At 37.9% G+C, this 22,245-nt stretch overlaps 1 protein-coding gene across 4 annotated transcripts in view; it reads left to right on the top strand.

The window, feature by feature from the left end:
- Positions 1–1,077: 1,077 nt before the first annotated feature.
- The window catches only part of mmp11a (matrix metallopeptidase 11a), a 34,485-nt gene continuing 13,317 nt past the window's right edge, over positions 1,078–22,245 (top strand). For all 4 annotated transcript variants that reach the window (XM_028033003.1, XM_028033002.1, XM_028033001.1 and 1 more), the window contains exons 1-2: positions 1,078–1,364; positions 20,854–21,080. In XM_028033003.1, coding sequence (XP_027888804.1) covers positions 1,260–1,364; positions 20,854–21,080 — 332 coding nt within the window. In that variant the 5' untranslated portion in view covers positions 1,078–1,259. The remainder of the gene's footprint in view (positions 1,365–20,853; positions 21,081–22,245) is intronic.

Below are 22,245 nucleotides of genomic sequence, written 5' to 3'. Positions count from 1 at the left end.
GATCACTTAATAAAACGTTTTTTTTTCAGTGAAGGCACAGCAGCCACAGAGTTTCGATTACTTCCTTTACCAACGAAACTAAAAGATCTGTTTGACATTCTGGAGTCACCTGTTGCTGCAGGTCTTTTCTTCTGGCATCCGTCTCGCTTCTGCATATTAAACCTGAATTAATTACGCCTCTGCCTGCAGGATGAATTAAACCTCTACTGAAGGAGAGCGCAGGTCTCAGTAGAGCATTATGCTCCACCTAAATATCACTTGAGCTAATCTGCAGAATCTATAAAACATTCAGACCTCACAGCCTCACAGATTATTCATGAAATGCAGGAATTTTTGAGTAATTTAAGAGCATTTTTGAATTTCAAAGCAAGGCAATCCTCCCCTGCTGTATGTCAATATATTGCAAAAAAAAAAAACACAAACACTTAGTGGTTTGTAAAATATTTTGTCTTTCTAATAGACAGTAAAAGGTACAAAAAAAATCTAAAATAGTCTAAATCACACTTCAACTTCATTTTGCTAATTAAAATAACAAAATTTCCACTCAACTTTTTGTTTTATATAACTTTTAAATATTAAATGATTGATAATTTGATCAGTTACTCAGCACTCAAGTAGACTTTTTACCAAATACATTTTTACTATTACCTGAGTAAATTCTTGGTCGGCTACTTTTTACTTTTACTTGAGAATATGTTGAAGTACTGCTACTTATCAGTTTTTTGGTACTCTACCCACCTCTGCCTTCCTGCCACATAAAAAGTTAAGGCGGGCCGGATTTGGCCCCCGGGCCTTGAGTTTGACACATGTGCTCGAAAGCAATGAGAATTTTAAGTTTATAAAACTGGCTGCATTTTTGCGGTTTGCCGGTTGTTTTTCTTGGCGGTTTTGTTCCAGATATTTCCAAGTCACGCTGTGCGTCACAGTTTGGGTTTCATGTGAGGAACTGTTTGGCTAATTGGTATTAAATAACTTTTTCTCTGGATGAAAAGTCCCTCAACTCTTTGCCCTGCAGAACACGGCAGTGAAACGGTTAAGAGTCACATGGTAGCGGGTGGTATTATCAGCCCGGGGCTGCAAAAAAAAAAGTGTATGGGGGAAAAAAAAAACAGGGAACAAAGAAATCAGAGTGTATTTAAGGAGAAGTCGCCCCACATCCTGGAGCCGTGTGACTCTCGGCACTGCACACCGCACACTGCTGCGCCAAAAACACCCGTTGCACCTCCATCCTGCGCGGCTCCGGACGGACGGCGGTGAGGATGCGGACTTCTCTGGTCGTGTGCTTCTGCGTATTTGCGCTGCAGTGTTTCCAGAGCATGCTTGGTGCTCCAGTGCGCGGAGCCGGCAGGTACAAAGCGGCACCGGTGAGTTCCTGTCTGTCTCCACTTCAGCTTCATGCAGAAGATTGTTCTAGTTTAAATAATCTGAGTTTAAAACTGCTGCACGCGTCTTTAACACATATTTGCTGCTGATTTTCTTTATTCAGCTGAATCTCCCTCAAACCCCCCCGGACTCTTAAGAAAACACGCATGCATTCGCATTCATGCGCAACAGGTTGCGGTTGTTAAGAGTTGGATTTTTGCTATTGTTTGAAATATTAGTTGGTAGGTTAGGTATGTGCGCACCTTTAACTCATCAGGACCAATTTCTCTACTGTGATTAAGAAAATTGTTATTTTAGACCCGCACTGCGCTTGACCTGCTATTACATCTTAAAGTTGTTTAAAGCAGAGACTATTATCACCATTTATTTTCTGTCTGCTCAGCACCAACGTAAACACGCAGCCCTGACTCCGAGCATCTCCATGGGTTTGCTCACAGGCAGAATGTGTATGGAAGCCCAGAACTGCCAAAAGTTAAAAATAAATAAAGAGTCTTAGCAAAGTAATTAATGTAAAAACCCTGCAAATAAATAAATAAAAATATGAGTATTAGCCATGGTTAATGTTTCATCAATTTATACTTGTACTTTTGTTTACTTGTTTTTATTTTTTTAGATTTTTTTTTCAATTTCCAATAACATTTTTTGTTATCTTCTCTTACTGACATATAAGGCTGGTTGTCATTTTCACACCCTTCTCCATAAATGTTTTATTGTAATGAATTTTTGTATATAAAAGTATCCCCACGTACTATTATTCCAATTATTTAATTATTTTAAAATTGTATCTGATATTTTATTTATTTATTGTCATAAAACTTTTAGACACATTTATTTCTGTGTTTCTAATTTATTTTAGGCCTAAAATTAATAAATTATAAATTGTTTGAATGTTTTTATTTATTTCCACATTCTTAACGCTCACAAATTTATAGTGTCTCCTTTGGTCTCTCTCCTATTTTTTCTTTAAATATATTTGTATATTTCTGTTTCTCTTTTTCCTTCTACTTTCTCTTATTTCTTATCTCTTGTGCTAAGGTAAACCAGAAACAACCCTTGCATTGTTGAAGCCTTGGTGTTAAGGAGGATCTTTTTTTTTTGTTTTTATTTAATTTTGGCATTTTTGGACTTCTATAGATGACAGCAGAGTTGTGGTTTTGCAGGCAGGACTGATCCTTTGGGGGGGGATGAGTTGAAAAAAAGACATCCAAGTTGCTGAGCTCCACTGCAGCCATGGCAGGAAGCTGTAATAACAGCCCTTTCAGGCATTTTGTCAACAACACCATAAAAGAGAAGAGGTCCAACATTAGCAGCAGTCCTGATGGCGACAGTACTTGGATTGTCAGATTAACTCATTTCTATCTTTAATCAGCTCCTAAATCACATGCTGTTGTGATTATTGCATTCTGTCATTACAGAAGTCGCCTTTGTTTTGTTTACCTCTCATCTCCCATCAAATTACAACTTCTCTGACTAAATATTTAAGCTTTGTTTACAGCGAGCGGATTGTTTGGTATGCCAGCCTCCTTCGCAGGAATGTCCTGTTTACAGGTAAACCGACAAAAACAGTTAATCAGAAAACCATGCCGTTTGGATAAAATTGTTACTGAGAATAGTTGCCAAGTTGCAGAGAAACATTTATCTAATGTAGGTCGCCTTGTTGCTCTGAAAGCATTAGCAAATTACGCTCAGCAGGGGGTGTGGTCCGGACTAAAGCTGCAAAGATCCTGACAGGGAAAACCATAAATTCCTCCAGGAACATCTGTCAGCCGGGGCAGAACAAGATGATCAGAGGTGAGAGATGAACGGGGACAGAGCAGCGAGCTTTTGTTTGGTGCTTTCACTAGATTTATACTCAGGCGAGGACAAGCCGCAGCGGGTCAAACACAATCTGCTGCTTCATGTTTATGGGCCGTCAAGCTCACACAGTGGAGATGCAAAGAGCTGCATCTGGGTTCAGTGTTTGTTGTTCTGATGCCACAGCTGGAGGGGAGCGATCTGATGTGGCTGTCCGCCCAGGGTCGCACCTCAGTGGGAGAGGAATGGGCGTCTAAAGAAAAAAGGTCCAGCTGATAGTTTCACTTAATAAATTAAAAAATACCTTATTAATCCCAAAGGGAAATTATATGTAACTCATATTATTCAAGGTTCTTGTAGATGCTGATGGCAGGAAGGACTCCGATAGCAATCTGCCAGATCAGGATGTAAACAACTCCTGAAAATTATAATTCTGAATGAAGTTTGCATCAGCAGTTTAAGTCAATGCTCCACAATAAGCTGTCGCTTTTAGCTGTGCTTTCTTTCTACTAGCTTCCTCCATGTTATGATCTTGTGATGATGCTGTCGGCTCACATTCCTGAACAAACTTTAAAATCAAGCCACAAATCAATCCTTCGATCATCACTAATGTAAACAATGCGCTGCTGTGTGACGTCAACGCTCTTCTTCTGCACGTTTGGGGATGTAAAACACTAACACAGAAGACTACGGTGGCCCAGAGTATGAACAGCAAAAAACAAACATTACATTTCAGAAAGAAAATCAGAAATGAGCATCAGGACCTGCTGTGTGAACGTAGCCTAGGCGTAGGTACCTTGATTTCTGGTTACTTATTACTCAGTTGGTACTGATTACTTGATTTTAAAATCAGTAACAAAATTAGATTACAAGTTACTGTATTAGTTACATAAATCATTTGCCAACAACGGCTCCCTGAGGCACCTCAGCATTGATAATAGTGGGAATCTTTTTTATTATGGCATAAAATGAGGACGAGTCAGCTGTGTTTCAGGGCAGCAATTCCTCTAATGTCTCTCCAACTTCTTCAACTCTCCCCCACTTACTACACAGGTGTCAAACTCAAGGCTCGGGGGCCAAATCTGGCCCACCATACCTATTTATGTGGCCCTCGAGACTCCAAATTACATCAACCACAGAAATTTACGCAAAATGAACAGATCCCTGTTTTTTTTAGGTTTTCGTGCATAATTGTGAATTTGTTGCAAATCTTCCGCAAAAATGACCACAAAAATATTGGGTGACTGCTAACTCCTACCTGCAGGTGGCAGTACTTCCTGCTTACATCACCGCGGCTTTAGTTGCAATGCAAAAACGTAAAATCTTACAAAGTGTCTTTGCTCAAGTTTCTAGTGCAGATAACTTAGTACACTTGAAATAAGCCAAAAACTAACAAATAACTTTTTTGCAAGACATAAGAGGTTGTTTTAAGTCAACAATTTCTAAATTCAGATGGAAAGGTTTTAGTTATAAGTGAAATAATCTGCCATTGGAACTAGTACTTGTCTTACTTCTATTGTGTTTAGATAATTGCACTAAAAACTAGACCAAAAATATTTGTTTTTGTGTTTTCTGCAGTGTGATGTTAAGTAATAGTCCCTGATGGAACGCAACAAAAAGTTACATTTAACGTTTTGCAGATGAGCAAATATTGGAAACATGTTCATCCATCCATCTGTGAAATGACAAAGAAAACATTTCATCATTCATCAAAAACAGGACACATTCTTCCTCCATTGCACTGTGGTCCAGTTCAGCTCATTGTTGGAGCTTTTGGCAGTGGACCAGGTCAGTGCAGACACTCAGACCGTCCTATGAGCCACAAACTGTGGTCACCTTGGTATCAGAACCAAAATGAACTTTTTCAGCATTTTGAAAACCGTTCTGGATTCGCTCCAAACCATTTTCTCTGCTTCTGATTCGTAAACTTTTGAGATGTAAAGTTCACTTCCCGCCCAACACATCCAGCTCACCAACAGATGCCATAATGAAGAGATAATCTGTGTAATTCACCTTCCTTGTTAGTGATCATAATCCCATTTTCAATCTGTATATTTTTACATTAGAAAGCAGTTATAACAGTTATAATCATTTTAGAAGACATGATTATTTTTGGTTCAGTTGAATATAGAGAGTTTACTGGTAAACACAAAGAGATGTTTGCACATTTTTATTGTACTGCGAGATGGAAAAAACACACGGTTTTGTTCAACACAAGTGCCATGGAAACTCTGAGCTGTCCGGGATGTCATGAGAGACGGACATTCATTTCTGCATGTGAAAGAAAACGTCTGTTTTTTTAGATTGTGTCATAATTTTCAGCCAGGATTGACACGAACAAACTCTGATGGAAAGAGCAACAACATGTTTAGCTCACGAAGCAGTAATTCAATGATTCAAAATTCACACTGTGAACATTTTTGTACTTCTGTTTGGGTCTCTAAAAACCAAAACAACCATTTGGTTTTTGGCAATAAGTTCATGTTTTTTGGTATCTGGAAAGTAAGTCGTTACAAAACAGCAGGCACTGCCCGTCACCTAGCAACCCCAGCATAACCCAGCCGTTGCCTAGCAACCCCAGCAGAGTTCTAGCACATTTGGTCAGCTAGTTTTACCTCTGTATGTGCTGCATAATGACTGCTGGAAAAGACAAGTGCTTTTTATTGACTTACTATACAGAACTTGCTATGTTCGTGTTAGTTGTGCAGGAGGCTCCACTTCTGCTTTTCAAAGATATGTAGCTGTGTAATTATACATTTGTTTGCAGCCATTTTCACATGCGTGTGTAAACACTGAGTGAGTTGACCAGAAGAACAATTTCCTGTATACAAACTACTGAAATAATCTTCCTCGGACGGACGGACGATGATTTCTCATTATTAGGCCACATTAAGAATAAATAAGGTATAAAAGCTGGTAGTTTATTGCCAGGATGCTTTATTGCCCCATTTATAAATATTAACTCTTCTTCTGCACTTTGGTATTTGCCGTTTCTGCAGTTTTATCCCATCTTAAGTCCAGCCGTGGAGGAACTTTCAAATCCTTGAATCTGAACATTATGTTGCACCTGTGACAACTTTGTTTAGTCTTGTCACTTTTACCCAGAAAGGCCTAATCTGCTGGTTGTGTCTTTAACGTTTGAGTGCACAGGCCCGGACAGGCCTGGGAGTCTGCGGCATTCAGGGCAGTGGGATTCTGTTTTCTCTGCCGCAGAGGGGCTGGCTGTAACAGCGAGCTGTTTGGATTCTCCTTCTGTCAATAAAGCCCGATTCCCGTGGTTTCCCCTGCGCTCTTTGTCCCGTCGCGTTGATGTCTCTGCGCGGAGTGATTGGTGGAGCCACCGTGAGAGCAGAGGTGACGTCGGAGCCGCCGAGTGGATCTAGGTCACAGCTGCGTCGGGTTGTAAGTGGCAAATGAAAAATCAACGTGTGGGTGCCGATCGCTGCCAGAGGTCCATTCTGGAGCCAATGGGTTCGGGAGTCTCTGCAGCCTGAATGAAATCATTCACACATTTACTGATCTGGAGAATAGATGTCTGGTTGTCAGTATATTTTACCCTAAATCCAGATTTTAAATAAGAAATAGAAGGAAATATACAAATTCAATGACTTTAAAATGTTCTTTGTAGTTTTAAGGTCTTTTCTTATTGCAGCACTGCAGTCATTCCTTAAGCTTTCTTTCCAAGCAAACAGAATTTGATTTAGTTTTAAAGTTGACCTAGTATGCTTCCTTGGTTAGAATAGGTCAAAACATTTTCATTACATCTTATTGCACAAAATCATTTTCATATAATGAGATTTTGAGTCAATTCTGCTTATTTTGAGCTGTTTGAGGACTTTTGTCACTTTAAATCCGTATAGGTTGCTGCTGGCCACGTCCCTCAACTCAACGTTTGTAAAAATGACTGAAAACAGATGTGCAGTTATACAGCTGTATGTATTTGAAAAGCAGAAGTTGAGCCTCCTGCACAACCAACAAAGAATCTGGATGGTAAGTCAACAAAAAACACTTGTCTTTTCCAGCAGCCATTATACTGTTCAGCGGTTAAACCAGCTGACCAAATGTGCTGGAGCTCAGCCTGGGTTGCTAGGTTACGGTGCAGTGCAACCCAGCTGATTGTGACTGAACATCCAGGGGGTTTTGAAATGTTTTGTTTTTCAGACACCAAAAAACATTAACTTATTGTCAAATCACAGCTGGGTGGTTTTTTTAAGCACTTGGTCTGTTTTTAGAAGCAGTTGAGACCCAAATGGAAGCATGAAAATGCACAAAATGTGAAGTTTGCATAGTAGGTCCCCTTTAAACAATCGTTTTCTGAAAGATTTTCTTTAGTCTTTGGCTTCTTTTTCTCTCAGTTTCAGTCAAACACAGGATAATTTTCTGAGGAATGTCTTTAGTTTACTAAAGGGATAGTCCAAATATTTCAAAATGAGGCTCTGTTGAGAGGTTAAGACAAGTAAATATCTTTATTTACATGTCATAAATAAAGAGTAAGAGTTTACTGCTCTTATTTTTACTCAACTGGAACTGGATGCAACACAGATTAAAAAAAAAGCTTCAAATCTAACCGACTGATTCAAACAGGACAAAGAAGTTATTCTCAATTGTGGGATGGAGGTTTGATTTGTGCATGGAGGAGGTTTATGGCCGACATTTTCATGTACACATGGCTTATAAATCTGGAGAACACAATCCTTGTGTGCATTTCTGGCTCTGTGCCGACAGTTTAGTGCATCTGGTTCTTTTGATGCTTCTCAGGCTCGTAGCACTGAACTCACTTCATGCGCTTTGATTCGATTTCCTTCGTTTAAACTCAGCCGTAAGGATTGATATCGGTCGTTATCCTTATCCTTAGAAAGGTTTGCGCTCTCTCACTGATATACGCAGCAGCGCCTGCGTATGTCAGTGTCACATCTTTTGAAACTTTTCCACAGTTTGTTACATAACAAACACACATTTTAAAGTATTTTAAAAAGTGATAGACCAGCACGATTTGGGAAGTGATGATTTAAAGTTATTTCAGGTAAAAATCTGAAAAGTGTGGCATGCATTTGCCCCCATAATTGACTACAAGCCCATAGTATATTTCTACCAGCTTTGCTTTACAACATTGAGCTTTTTTTTTTACCCACTTCTCTGACTCAGATTGAATGGAAACCAAGGAGTCTGGACTTTGACTGGGCCATTCTAGTCACACTATGATCAAGTCAAACTCATTTGTTTGGCACATTTCAGCAACAATGCAGTTAGTTCAAAGTGCTTTAGATCATAAAAACATCATGCAGTTACCAATTATGAGTAAACATTACATTATGTCACATCAAAATCATCTATCAAATCCTCATCAAAAATGTTGATAAATGATTAATGGGAGTATTTAAAGAATCTCAGCTGTCTGAATTTATCAGGTAGAATCATGAAGACACTGTTGCAGTAAACAATGCCACTAAAAATAAACATAGGAATGAGTTTCTCTAGATCTTACTGGGTCATTAGTCCTTTAATAAATGTTCTTCAGGTGATAGAAGACTGACTTTGTAACCGTCTTTATGTGACTCTGAAGGTTCTGGTCTGAGTTGATCACTACTCCCGGATTTCTTGCCAGACGGTGTGTTTAATGATGTTTGTGGTGCGTTCAGGGTGTCGTGCTTTACTAGTTTTCTGCCACTTCTGAAGGAGATTGGTGGCAACGGATTTACGTAAGGAGTAAAAGAGTAAAGACAGCTGAATCTTTATTTGTTTATTTTATTCATTTACAGTTTAAAATGAGCATGTCACATGTTAACATAAACGTTTTGAATGAAAACGAGTAATTTGAAGAAAAAAATCATCAACCAATCATTCATATAGATACATCTTTAAACACAAAACAGGAAATGTGTGTGTATATATAAAGATAATAACAAAAAATATATTATCTTTGCAATGATACAACACTCTACTGAATTAATGTAGTTCATTATACCTTGAGAGAAAATAATATTTTAAAATAGACTTTATCTCTTTAGTTTTAGTCAGATTTGTTCCATAAACAGAAATATAACTTTTATATTAAAAAATCTCTAATCCTCTCAAGTTATAAATGCTGTCCTTTTTAATACATAATTATTTTTTTTCAAACTTGCTGGTAATATACTGTTATGAATTTGCCGCAATTTTCAGATTTTTATTTGGAAATAGTAAAACCATTCATCAACTTTCCCAGAAATCACAATAAGAGCCATTAAAGGTGCAACAGTTGTGGTAGTTGAAGTTTTATTTTTAGATTTGTTGTTTTTCAAGAACTAAGCTCTTGCTAAATGTTCTCGCATTTAAAAGCTGCAGGTGCTGCAAGCCTGCAGGTTCCCGTTTATATCTGGCATTGCACCTGAGTTTTATCCCCCTATAAAAGTAACTGCCATCCTCACCTGAACTTTGACCTTTTGTTTCATGTTTTCCACTTTCATTTGTTCTGCTGCCAAGCTTAAATAGCAGCCCAATAACAAAAAGGTGTAATTAAAGGCCAGGCTGCGTGATTTTAAGGGTAACCCGCGCTTCCCTGAGGCTTTGCTCACATTAATGAGTGAAATCATCACAAAGTCATCCTGCAGGGAGACAAACAGCAGATTTCAGAGGCTTTCCAGGAACAATAAGAACAGATGTTTCTGATTTTCATAATACATCTAAAGATAACGAGGTATTTGTTGATTAGGAACTCTTGCAGCACCCTTTCATATCTAAACCCTCTTGTACAGTAAGCAGATTCTTTTGTCTCTGGTCTTTAAAGTAAAGCACACCCTAAAGAAATGAAACCTTATCTGTCTGCGGATGTAAACACTCACTGAGTCGCTTCCTATCGTTTGGTTCCGCTGGTATCGAGTCGAGATGTTTAGATGATACTGAAAAGACAGAACTCCCGGTTCTTTTTGTTTTCCTGTGACAAACAGATATAATAACAAACACGGCCTCAGGTTATGCCAGCAATCTCATCGCTGTGTGAATTATTTTGCCCCTTTTTAATTTCCTTTGCGGCGCCTCTAATTTCCTTCAACCTTTTCCTCTCTACATCTGCTGCACTCACAGATTTCCTACTGAAGTTATCCAAAACACATGTCGTGCGAATGTGTTGCTTTCAAGTGCCAGGGCTGGTAACGAATTCCTGCAAGTGTCAGAACAAACTCTGGAGTTATTTTTTGCTAAAATAACTAAAAATGAGAGATGTTAATTGAAATATTTACGCATTTGTTTCACTTATCCATCAGCCAACAGCAATTAGACTTTCAAAAGTAATAAATCTGACAAAAAGTATCAAAAACCAAAAGTTGCTGACCTCTGCAAGAACATTTATCTTGCAGATTTTAATTTGTTTTTATTATGTCTGCCTTGTAGGAGCCACAGATATTACTGCTCATGGCGGCAGGAAGACAGGAAAGAAGAGGGGGAGTCATTAAAAATCATAAATCAAATACATTTATTTCAAGAAAATGAGAAAATAACTCAGAATGAACAGAGTTGAAGGGTTTACTTGGAATCCTTTCTCTCCCCCAGGCTGATTGTTGTATGCATTTCCATTCCAGTGCAGAAACAAAATGCTACTAAAGGAAAATTAATCCAGCATTGATGCGTCTCCTTAAAGCTTCCTTATGCTTCAGTCTAACATGAGGGGAACTAAAAAAAAGAGAAAAAAGACTTTGCTGTGTTGTTCTTTGTACTTTTATTTCAGTAATTTTATTATGAAGTATCGGTACTCCTACTTTTTAAATTTCTGGATTCTCTGACTAACTTCACTTAATGAAGAACAAATATAATATATAAATTGCCAGAGACACAAATTACATTTTAGGTAAAGTTTCATTTAGAAAGAAATTGATTTGATAAAATTTCACTTTTCTCCTATTTTGTCATTTTATAATTGTGGTATTTTTAGACTTAGACTTAGACTGACTTTATTGTCATTTTGCATGCACAGGGTGAATACAGAACGAAATTTCGTTGCATACGGCTCAGGACAATGTTTTGAGCTTTCAATGTTGTGAGGTTACTCCAGAATAAAATAAAATACAATATAAAATATGAATATAAATATAAATATAGAATATAAAGTGCAGGAATGACAGTAAAATATAAGTTATTTAGCTCTGTACATGTGCAAGGTATAAAGTGGAGACCAGATTTTAAGTGCAGTCCAGTTAAGAGTTCAGCAGTCTGATGGCAAGTGGGAAAAAGCTGTTTCGGAACCTGGTGGACCTGCACCGGACGCTGCGGGACCTCTTTCCAGAGGGCAACAGGGAGAATAATTATAGTAATTATGTTAATTTTGGTCTTTAAACGACTACAATTTCCACATAATTATATATTCTGGTCCGTCTGATGATGTAATTTTAAATATTAAATGATGTTTGGATCTATGGAAAAGGATCAGATTTTAATCTCTGAATTCTCAGTTTAATTTCACTTAGCAATGTCAGAAATCTGAGAAAAGTCTGAATTCTGAGATTAAAGTAAAAATTCTGAGAAAAAAGTCAGAATTTTGAGAAATTCTGAGAATTCTGAAAAACGTCTGAATTCTGAGATTAAAGTAAGAATTCCGACGTTCTTCAGAATTCTCAGAATTTCTCAGGATTCTTTTTTAAATCTCACGATTAGTCAGAATATGGTTTTTTGTTTGTATGTTTTTTAAATGGCCCTAATTGTCTTCCGTATTTGATCAGTGAACCTTTTGTTCCTTAAAATACCAAAACTTCCATTTAATTTTATATTCTGGTCCATCTGATGATGTAATTTTTAAATATTAAATGATTGATAATTTGATCAGTTACAGTCTTAGACTTTTTACCAAATCCTTTTTACCCTTGTGTAATTTCTTGGACGGCTACTTTTTACTCTTACTTGGGTAAAAATATGTTGAAGTAGTGCTACTCTTACTTGAGTGTAACTTTTGGGTACTCTACCAACCTCTGCTGAATTTATTTATTATGTAACTTGAGAAAAATTTGCCCAGCTGCATTTTGAGTGTGTTTTAAATACAGTACAGCTGGTTACTGATGCCTACTGCTACAGAGGAAAAGTGTGCTAACAGTTTGCGGCGGTGTGATTGTGGTTAAAAGTGGACCCCGTTGGGTTTCGCCCCTCTCAGAGGGCGGTGTTGGTTTACCCCCCCGTGGAGCGGCGGCGGGGGGTGATTGACTGGAGACGCTCTGCAGATGCGCCCACCATGCACCAACATGTTTCTGTGTGCAGTCTGAATACCGCTGTCAGATCCTCTAAAGCACTGTGCAGATCCTGTCATCACTGTAACCAGAAACTCAATGTGTTCATACTTGTAATCTCGCCCCTCCCCCACCTGCTTCTTCAAGCACCAATACAACCATCGCACAAGTCTTGTTGAATCGGTGTTTTGTGTCTGACGTTTCGCCTTCTCAGCAGAAAGTGATGAGTAACTGTGTGATGAGAGTGTGTGTTTTTAATAGATTCCTTACAGGAGTGTTGTTATCTGTGAGAGGAAGGTCTTAAAAACTTGTGTCATCTGCTGAGTCGTCTTTTGTGGTTTCTTTTTCATCTCAGCTTTGTGCATAAATCTGTCAAAAGCTGGATAATTAAAAGCAGCAAGGAGAAACAAAACAGAAAATTTTTTTTTTTTTTTGCATTAATTTATAAAGTAATGAGCTGCGTTTCCATTGACCACATAATTATGCAAATTGGACTTACGAAAATAAATGTCCTTATGTGCCAATTTTGAAAAAACTTACATTTTCGATAAATGTAAGTTTGCACTGGATTGAGGTGGTTTTTCTACAACAGTGAATTAGGAAGATTGCAGATAAACTTTCGCCAAAAAATGTAGATATTTTCTAGAAAAGTTGAAGGTGTTTTACTTTTGGAACTCAGAAAATGTCCTTGTGTTTTTCTAGTAAATCCAGTAAAGCAATTAATCTCAAAATTTCTGAGATTTTTACTAGCAAAGTTTTGACTTTTCAAATTCAGAAATGTTCTTACTTTCAGAAAAAATCTGAGATTAATCTCAAAAGTTTTCAGGTTTTTGGCAGAAATTTTCTTTTTCTCTTGTACAACAATGGCAGTAATAAGCCGTCGTATTTTGGGGCTTTATCAAAATTTGTGTATTTCATAAAACTGCGGTGGAAACACTTTTTTTTGCATCACTCGAGTCATGTGATCAACAACCGGATGTTACTACTGCCAGAAACGACAAAGAAGTATTTGGATGACGATGGCGCGGCTTGTTTTTTAATAATTTGTCATGCAAACAAACTTATTTTATTTAGCATAATTATGTGTTTCCAACATTAGCAGAATATCAACAAAGTTTTGCACACATTTGCAATGGAAACACAACTAAATACCCACTGGCGAAAGGCGTACACAGTTTATCTGTCAATTTATTTAAATTTTACTTATCTAACTATAAAGTCATCTGTAAGCACTGCAAAAAAATCCATTAATTTTCAAAACCTGAGAGATCAAACACACGAACATAAAAAAATGTCTGAAGTATAACAGGTTTGGTTGTGCAGTTTATGGTGTCGAGACAGATTTTATTCACCAACATTCAGACTGGAAATCTCACAAAACCTCTAAAAGCCAAACATCAGTTCACAGTAAACAAACATGGCTGACTGGGAAGAAGAGGAAATCTGTGGAATATTTAATCTAGAAAAAGCAACACAAAGACACTAAACTGGAGTAGCGTCAGAGTTTAGAGTTTGAAGGATTTCTCTTTTGTCTTTCGTTCCACTGACAGATTATTTAGCTTAGAACAAAATATTTTTCCCATGTTATCAATGAAAATTCCTCAAATAAAACTACAACTTTTTCATCAATATTAAGGAATTATTGACTCTGAAAAGCTACTTGCACGTTCGTTTTGTCTTATTTCAAATGTACTTGGTCTAGTTGGTGTTTTCACTACCAACTAGACCAAAAATACCTGGTAAGATTTTGTGTTTTTGCAGTGTAGTTATGTTCATTTGATGTTCAGAAACATGTAAGTGAGAAAAACTTAATCTTTAATGATTAAGTTGCTTTATTTGCTAAAAGTAACATTTCTCTAAGTCAAGCACATGGAAAACATTTTGGATCCGGATAATCCTCTTGTTTTGGGCTTTAACCTTGAACTTTGATGCTAGACCGGTCGGGATTGAGCGGCGTTTATTTCTCTGGTGTTTTGGGGGTCAGACAGGTCAACCGATCCATTTGACACCCAGTCGGGGGGGTTCACCTCGTTAGCCACGTTTTTTCCATCCCTCTCTTTGAAACGCCGCCGCCTCCCCCACGGCGCACCCAACCGTTAGAATTAGCCAGAGGTTTACGAGCATGAAAGCCGACACCGCAGCCACCCCGGCGCACTGATTGGGATCAGGCGACGTCAGGCAGGAACACGGGCCTTCAGGATGGAGGTCGCCCCACGACCCGGTGACTCAAAGTTCAAACCTCCTTCCCTGACAGAGACCTCAGAAACGTTTCAGGAAAAAACGTTTAGTATCGCTTGAAACATTGGACCAAAACTAACATATTGATTTGTTTTTAATATTGAATTCAATTAATTAATTACACAATGGGAAACAGGTTGATTTTATTGTGATATTGATGAAGGTACAGCGGCGCCAATGTAGATATAAAAAAACGAAGAGTCATTTAGCGTCATTTAGAGTTGCTTTGAACAATAACAAAAGTAAGATGTTTGTGATTGATGATTTTAATGATGATATTTTCAAAATGCTGGTTTTCACAGATGTTGACCTCATGATGTGTTTATGTTTTTTTAATGTGAAATGTGCTATAAAAATAAACTCAATAGATTTATTGATTAAATTCTGCCAAACAAACAGAAAGCCAAAACTTTTCTACTTTTCAAACTTGGAAATTTCCACTTTTCTTTCTAGAAAATTTCTCAGATTAATTGCAAAATTTCTGATTTTTAACGGAGATATTTGACTTTTCAAACTTGAAAATTTAGAGCTTTTTAAATTTATTTCCAAGTTTTTTGGCACATGTTTTCAAATTTTTAAACTCCACTTTCAAAATTCCACTTTTTTGAGAAAATTTCTGAGTTCAATCTCAAAATTTCTAGGTTTTTGGGCAGATACCTTCTAGTTTTCAAACTCAGAAATTTCCATGTTTTCGTTCTAGAAAATTAGAGAGATTGATCTCAAATTTTCAGAGTTTTTTGCAGGACATTTTCAACTTTTCAAACTTGACAATTCACATGTTTTTTTTTGTTGTTGTTTCTTTTTTTGTTTTTTGTTGTGTTTTTTTCTGAGATCAATTTCAAAATTTCAAAGTTTTATTCTACTTTTTCATAAATTTTCATGATTTAATTCCAGAAAATTTTAGATTAATCGGAAAAAAATAAAAAAAAATTCTTGCAAATTTTTTACTTTTCAAAAAGGAATGCAAAATAATAATTTACTGTTGTACCATCACAAACGTAAACATGTGGCGTTTGCGTAACTCTCCTGAGACTTTAACTGGAACCATGCAGTTGGGTGCAAAGTAAAAGATGAATATGTGGAAATGCATCATAAAGCAAATGTTGAATTTTCTAAATCATGTTTTTCTGGGGTAATTGTGTCTAATTTTTATGTAGTTGTTAAATCTTGGAAGTATTTCATATTAAAATGAGTAAAACATAACAAATGATGATGTTTCAGCTTTTCCTCTCATTTCAGCACTATGTTGACTCACTTTAGATAAAGTTGAAACTGTTGGATTACGTGTACCGTCCTAGTGAAGCTGGATCAACAGCTTCACTAACCAAACTCCATGCTGTTTTTCATCCTGCAGGCCTTTAGATTGAAGGCTTTCAGAGCTGCTTCACACCATGATAAGACTTTCTGTTGTTCTTCTGAATGCATGTTATCAGAACCTGTTCCGGGAAGCCAGATAGCACTTCATATCACACTGGTCTTTCATATTTCTTCCAGCTCAAAAACAAACCAGAAGCAGCTTTTCAGGGGGGGTGGTAGAAACCTTTTCTGTTTAGAAGCTGCAACTCATTTTGTTTCGCTCATAGCAACTCCAACAAGCCTTTTAGAGCGAGCCGCACGGACGGGAACATAAACATCCCCTCCGACATGAATAAGTGCTTTGTGCAGCGGAATAAGCAGCTGAAATCTGCTTTAACCAAAGTGAAACAAAGGAGCAGGAGAAAGGTGGGGGTTGGTTGAGGTGTGTGTTGTTGTTTTTTCTGGGATTTGGAGCTATCAGTGACTCCGTTTCTGCAATCTGGAGCACATTCCATGAATCCTGCTGAGTTTTGTTCCCCATAACCTACATCAGCAACATGGTGAAGCAGCTCATCTACAAAACACTGCAAAACACAGGATATTAACAGGTGTTTTTGGTCCAGTTTCTAATGCAAATACCTCAGTGCACTTGAAATAAGACCAAACTAACCTACAGGTAACTTTTCAGCAAGAAATAGGAGCTTGTTTTAAGTTTATAATTCATTAGTGTTGATGAATAAGAACTGGTTCCATTTGCAAATTATTTCACTTATAGGAAAAATGTCCTGTTAGAAATGTAACAATCTGCCAGTGAAATAAGGAAGGAATTATTTACTGAACTGGGATTTATTATGCAATTTTCACATTTTTAAAATATTTTTGTACTGCCATTTTTTAACTTACTGCCAGTTTTTGGCATTAAGTTGAGTTAAGTTGGTAGTTAATGTTTTTTGATGGCCAGAAAATGAGCTGTTGTGTCACAAATCAGCAAGCACTGCCCGTTACCTAGCAACCAAACTGAGCTCCAGCATGTTTGATCAGCTGGTTTTACCGCTGTACAATGGCTGCTGGAATATACAAGTCTTTTGTTGTTCACTTGGCATCCAGAAACCATTTGCTCCATTCTTTGTTGGTTGTGCAGGAGGCTCCACTTCTGCTTTTCAAAGATGTGCAACTGTATAATTGCACATCTGTTTGCAGGTATTTTAATGTGCGTGTGTAAACCTTGAGTTGAGGGGTGTGGCCATAAGCAGCTGATTTGGATTTAAATAAAACAGCTCATTCTGAACTAACCAGACTAAAATATCTTTATATAAAAATTATTTTGTGCAAAAAAACATTTAAAACAAGCTCCTGCTGACAAGTTACTTGGACTTTAGTTCTGTCTTATTTAAATGTACTAAGATATTTGCTATAGAAATTGAACAAAAAATACTTGGTAAGATTTTGTGTTTTTGCAGTGTATGAGGGTTCCTATACATACTGTATGGATTTAGCCTGAATGTAGGTGGAATAATGGAGATATTTACATTTCTTCCTCAGTCTGTCTAACAGAGATCAAAGGTCAGCAGAGTGAAACATCTTTTCTAAATAACGTCTCCTCTTACAGAGCAAAGCTGTCATGCTCTGTGGATTCCTGCTAGAGGTTTTCATTTTGTCTCAGGTAATCTCAAACATGTGCGTGTCTCCGCTGCACCGTGTTAGAGCAAAGTTTCGCTTGTTCTGCTTTAATTTAGCCTCCCTGTTATGGTCTCTCTTATTAGACTCACCTGGTCTCTGTTTGCTGATCGAGCCTCATGTTGTTTTTATTCTGCCTGCAGTGCAGAAACACAAAATCTTACCAAGGAGTTTTGGTCCAGTTTCTACTGCAAATATAATTGAACACTTGAAATAAGACGAAACTAACTTCTTCTAAGATATGGGAGCTTGTTTAAAGTCAACAATTTCTTAATATTGCTGAAAAGAACTGGCATATTATCTCACTTCTTACAAAGGCAGAAAGAAGACTATACCACAGGGCATTCTGGGTAAATACAACCAAAACAAACTTGTGCCTATGTCTTAAAAATAAATAAAGTTTAACATCTTCTCACATCAGTCTGTACTTCAGGATTTTTTAAATGCTTTTGTAATTTTTGCAATCAAAATCGCAAATTTTGTGCCGTTAATTTAGTAATATTTTCAAGGAAATTTGCAACATTTGTACATATGAATGATGGTAAATGTGATTTTTGCTAGACGCCATATCGATCGTCTGTGATGGATATGGCGATCTATAGTTTGAAATCAAGAAAGGCTGAGGCAACAGTGTTGTAAAGTAGGAAGTACTGCCACCTGCAGGTGGGAGTTAGCCTCACGTAAACCCAAAGTTTATTACCTCTTTTGCAGAAAATTTGCAATAAACTCACAATTATGTATTAACGCAACAAAAACAGAGATCTGTTTAGCCGTTATCATAAAAAACGGGAGGGACTGATTGATATAATTTGTCGTCTGGAGTCTAGAAGACCACAAAAAAAAGCTGTGGGGGCCAGATTTAGCCCCCGGGCCTTTAGTTTGACACACATGCACTGCAAGGAGAAATGGCTTTCGATTTTTTAGAAATCCTCCAACTGCTAAAGTCTGACGTTAGTCCATTTTTATTCACATTTTGTGAAGAAGGAAGCTGTCTCCTTCAGAAGTTTTTATGTCGCTTCCTTTAGTGGTTCTTTGTGCAGCGCCCCAAGAGGCAAGGAGGGGAACAGATTTTTCAATCGGTTTGGTTTCTTTGACAGTGCCGTGTGAAATCGAACTGCAGCAGCTGAAATTTTAACAAACGTTGTAATTCTGGTTGCCAATCAAACTGAGTCTGCCGGACTATCTGGTGGGCAGGCACCAGATAATTCACATAGAATCAAAACCAGTCAGATAAGACGAGTCCGGTCTTCTGGGTTTCTTCTTTGATGGATTTCCAAACATGTCCCTGTGGGAGGAGACAATTCCTGTCCTGGGAACCTGGTGGGATTGGTCAGACTGCTGCTGAGGTAGAGAGGGAGCCTGGGTTTCCTTCCTGAACCTGTTACCCCCGTGACATCATATCACACAGGCAGAAAATAAAGACTGAATGGATGCTATCGCGCACATTTAGATGACCACTTTGGAGCACAGCAGAGGCCTCAAAGTCTGCAACAAAACCCTGATATACTAAATCTCAAGATGTTTTATCCATCCTTTATTGATAAAAGGTGAAATCCTGCAGCCTAGTAGAGTAGCCATAAATGTACTGAAGTAAGAGTAGCACTACTGAAACATGTTTTTACTCAAGTAAAAGTAAAAAGTAGTCGTTCAAAGAATTACTCAGGTAAGAACAAAAAGGTATTTGGTAAAATGTCATTTAATGTTTAAAAGGTACCTCCTCAGACAGACAAAATATAAAATTAAGTAGAAATATTTGGTATTTTAAGGAACAAAATTATGATAATTTATATAAGTTCCTCATGTAAATGTAACTAGTTACTGCCTAACTCTGCAGCCAGGTACTGAGAAACTTAAACCTTTAAGTATTTTTCTTGAAGTTGAAGTCATGCATGTTGCAGCATGTCAGAAATTTGTCAATCTGCAGAAAAAACACGATGAGAACAAAAGCTGGAGTCAGATCGTTGTTTGAACGAAAGCTTATGTAAGAGAGCTGCAGACTGAGAGGATCCACTGACGGAGGTAATTAGTTTCATCTCAACACAATAAAACGATAGCGTCTTTTCCCACAGGTAGTTCGGAGCGGCAGCGGAAAGGGAAATGCACGTAATTTTGCGATAGGAAAAGAACACCCTGCAGGTTTCTGCACATCGTGGGTTTTTTCCTGAGGTTATGGAGCGAGGTGCCGATGGGATAGGTCAGATCTGTAATTAGTTTAGTGTGGAAATGAGGGGAGTCATTTCCTCTGAGTCAGGACGAGGGGTAATGGGTCACTCAGGGACCCTCAGTGGGGCCAAGCTACGTGGCTCAGTGACCCGGCCGGGAGGTCAGGCTGCCATTATGTAGGTCAGATATGGATGAGCTGTAATGTCTTCGCTCATTCTCATCTCCTCCTGACATTTTCTGCTTTTTTTCTGTAGGAGATGAACTCTGTGAACTCACGGGGCTCGTTTGGCTGCATATGTCAAAAATATTGATGAATTAAAGAAAATATAGATGCAGCCGGTGCATTAAATGATAGGAATAAATTCAATGACTAAATTCTCTTTCAGTACTTCAAGTATTTTTAAAAGCAAATAACAATATTAATGAGGTACTTTTACCTGTACTAGAGTATACGTTTGTTTAGCTGTACTTTTACTTACTGTTTGACAGAGTTGGGTAGTAACTACTATAGTTATATTTACTCAATTGCATTTACTTAGTAACCATTTTTGAAATAAATGGACCGTTAGGAGTATTTTTACTACACTGTACTTTTTACTTTTACTTGAATAAAATTTCTGGATTTTCTACCTGCTGAATGAAGAACAAACATGTTTTCACCAGAAATTCACCAGACTCAGACACACACCTGCAGTTTTTGTTGAAAGTTTTATAGGTTTTTTATTGAAAGAAACTGATTTAGAAAATTTTTATATTTGCCGGATTTTGTTATTTTTTGTTTTGTTTTTGTTTTATTACTTATATAAATTCTTATCATTTTCATCCTTAAAATACAAAAATATCCACTTAACATTATATTTGGTCCATCTGATAAGGTAAATTTTAAATATTGAATGATTGATAGTTTGATCAGTTACTCAGTACTTGACTTTTTGACTAGTAGTTTCTTGGACTGATACTTTTTACTTTTACTTCAGTAATAATATGTTAAAGTAGAGCTACTCTTACTTGAGTGAAATTTTTGGGTTCTCTGCCCGCCTCTGTTCTTTCTTCCTCACTGTGTGCGACACGTGGAGCCATGAACTAACCGGACCGAACCTCTTGGTCGTTCCAGGCCTCTGAGAAGTCCCCGGACCTGAAGAAGAGGGGGAAGGCTCCCCACCTTCAGGGTTCGGTGAAGGAGGCGAGTCCGTCCACCAACGCTTCCAACACATGGAACCGGCCGCGCTGTGGCGTACCGGACTTCCCCAACCAGAAGGAGCTGCAGTACCAAGGTCGACACCGCCAGAGACGCTTCGTTCTGCATGGAGGACGTTTCGACAAGAAGGATCTCACCTACAAGTATGGAAATAAGATTGTTTTATGATTATTAAACAGTCGGGGGGGGTTTAACAAATCCACACTCAGTAGGGATAAAATATGAACCACATCTAGCAGGAGCAGCTCTAAGCTGCTGCTTTCTGTCAGACTTTATCCGTCTGACATTTTTGTGCTTCTGCTCAGATCTCTAAATGGGGACCTATTGTGCAAAATTCACATTTTTCAGTTTCTACTGCTTCTAAAAACAATCAAAGCACTTAAAAAAAACACTCTGCTGTTTTTTGGTAATAAATTTATGTTTTTTGGTGTCTGGAAAATGAGCCATTTTAAAAACCTTCTGAATGTAACATCTCAAATCAGCAGGCACTGTCCGTTACCTAGCAACCCTAGTGAAGCCCAGCTCGTTACCCAGCAACCCAACCTGAGTTCCAGCACATTTAGTTAGCTGGTTTTAACACTGTATGCGCTGTATAATGGCTGGTGACAAAGACAAAAGTGTTTTGTTGTTGACAAATCATTCAGAAACCATTTTCTGCATTCTTGTCGCTTGGCCAGGAGGCTTAACTTCTGCTCTGACTGTGTTGTTCTTTCACCAAATGGCATTTTTTGAGTCTATAAACTCCTGTTAACAATTGAGTATCAATTCAGTAATTAATTATTAATTACAATTCAGTAATCAATTAATCATTATTAATGTGATTAATCGTTTCAGCCCTAGAGGGTTTCCCTGCAGCAAAGGATAAGCAGCAACATTTTTCCTTGCGTTACAGAGAACATGTGCAGTTTCAAAACAACTGTTGCTCTGACTTGTGTAATCTGAGTGAAACCTGCAGCCTGCAGAGCGTGCAGCAGCTCTGATGTCTGCATGTTTCCAGCTGCGCTCAGCAGATGTTTCCCTGATGAAAAAAAAAAATCCCAATTTGGGTCGTTCTCTGAGGACCAAACAGCAGATAGACAGAGCCAAACGGGAGCTGCTGCAGATCAAAAACACAGAGCGACCGACTCCAGGAACGCCATGAAAGATGAGAAAGCAGATAGAGCAATCTGAAAATGAAGTCATAGACTTATGATTTCCACAAAGAGGTGCTGCTTTTCTTTCATCTGCGGCCTCGGCTCCATCGAGAGCCGGTCGGCGTCTGCCGGCTGCTGCCTCTCTGTCTGCGTCTCCCGGGGTCCCTTTCATTGT

This window comes from Xiphophorus couchianus, chromosome 12 (assembly GCF_001444195.1).
Source record: "Xiphophorus couchianus chromosome 12, X_couchianus-1.0, whole genome shotgun sequence".
NCBI classification, from domain to species: Eukaryota; Metazoa; Chordata; class Actinopteri; order Cyprinodontiformes; family Poeciliidae; genus Xiphophorus; species Xiphophorus couchianus.
This window is presented reverse-complemented; position numbering and strand designations above follow the sequence as displayed.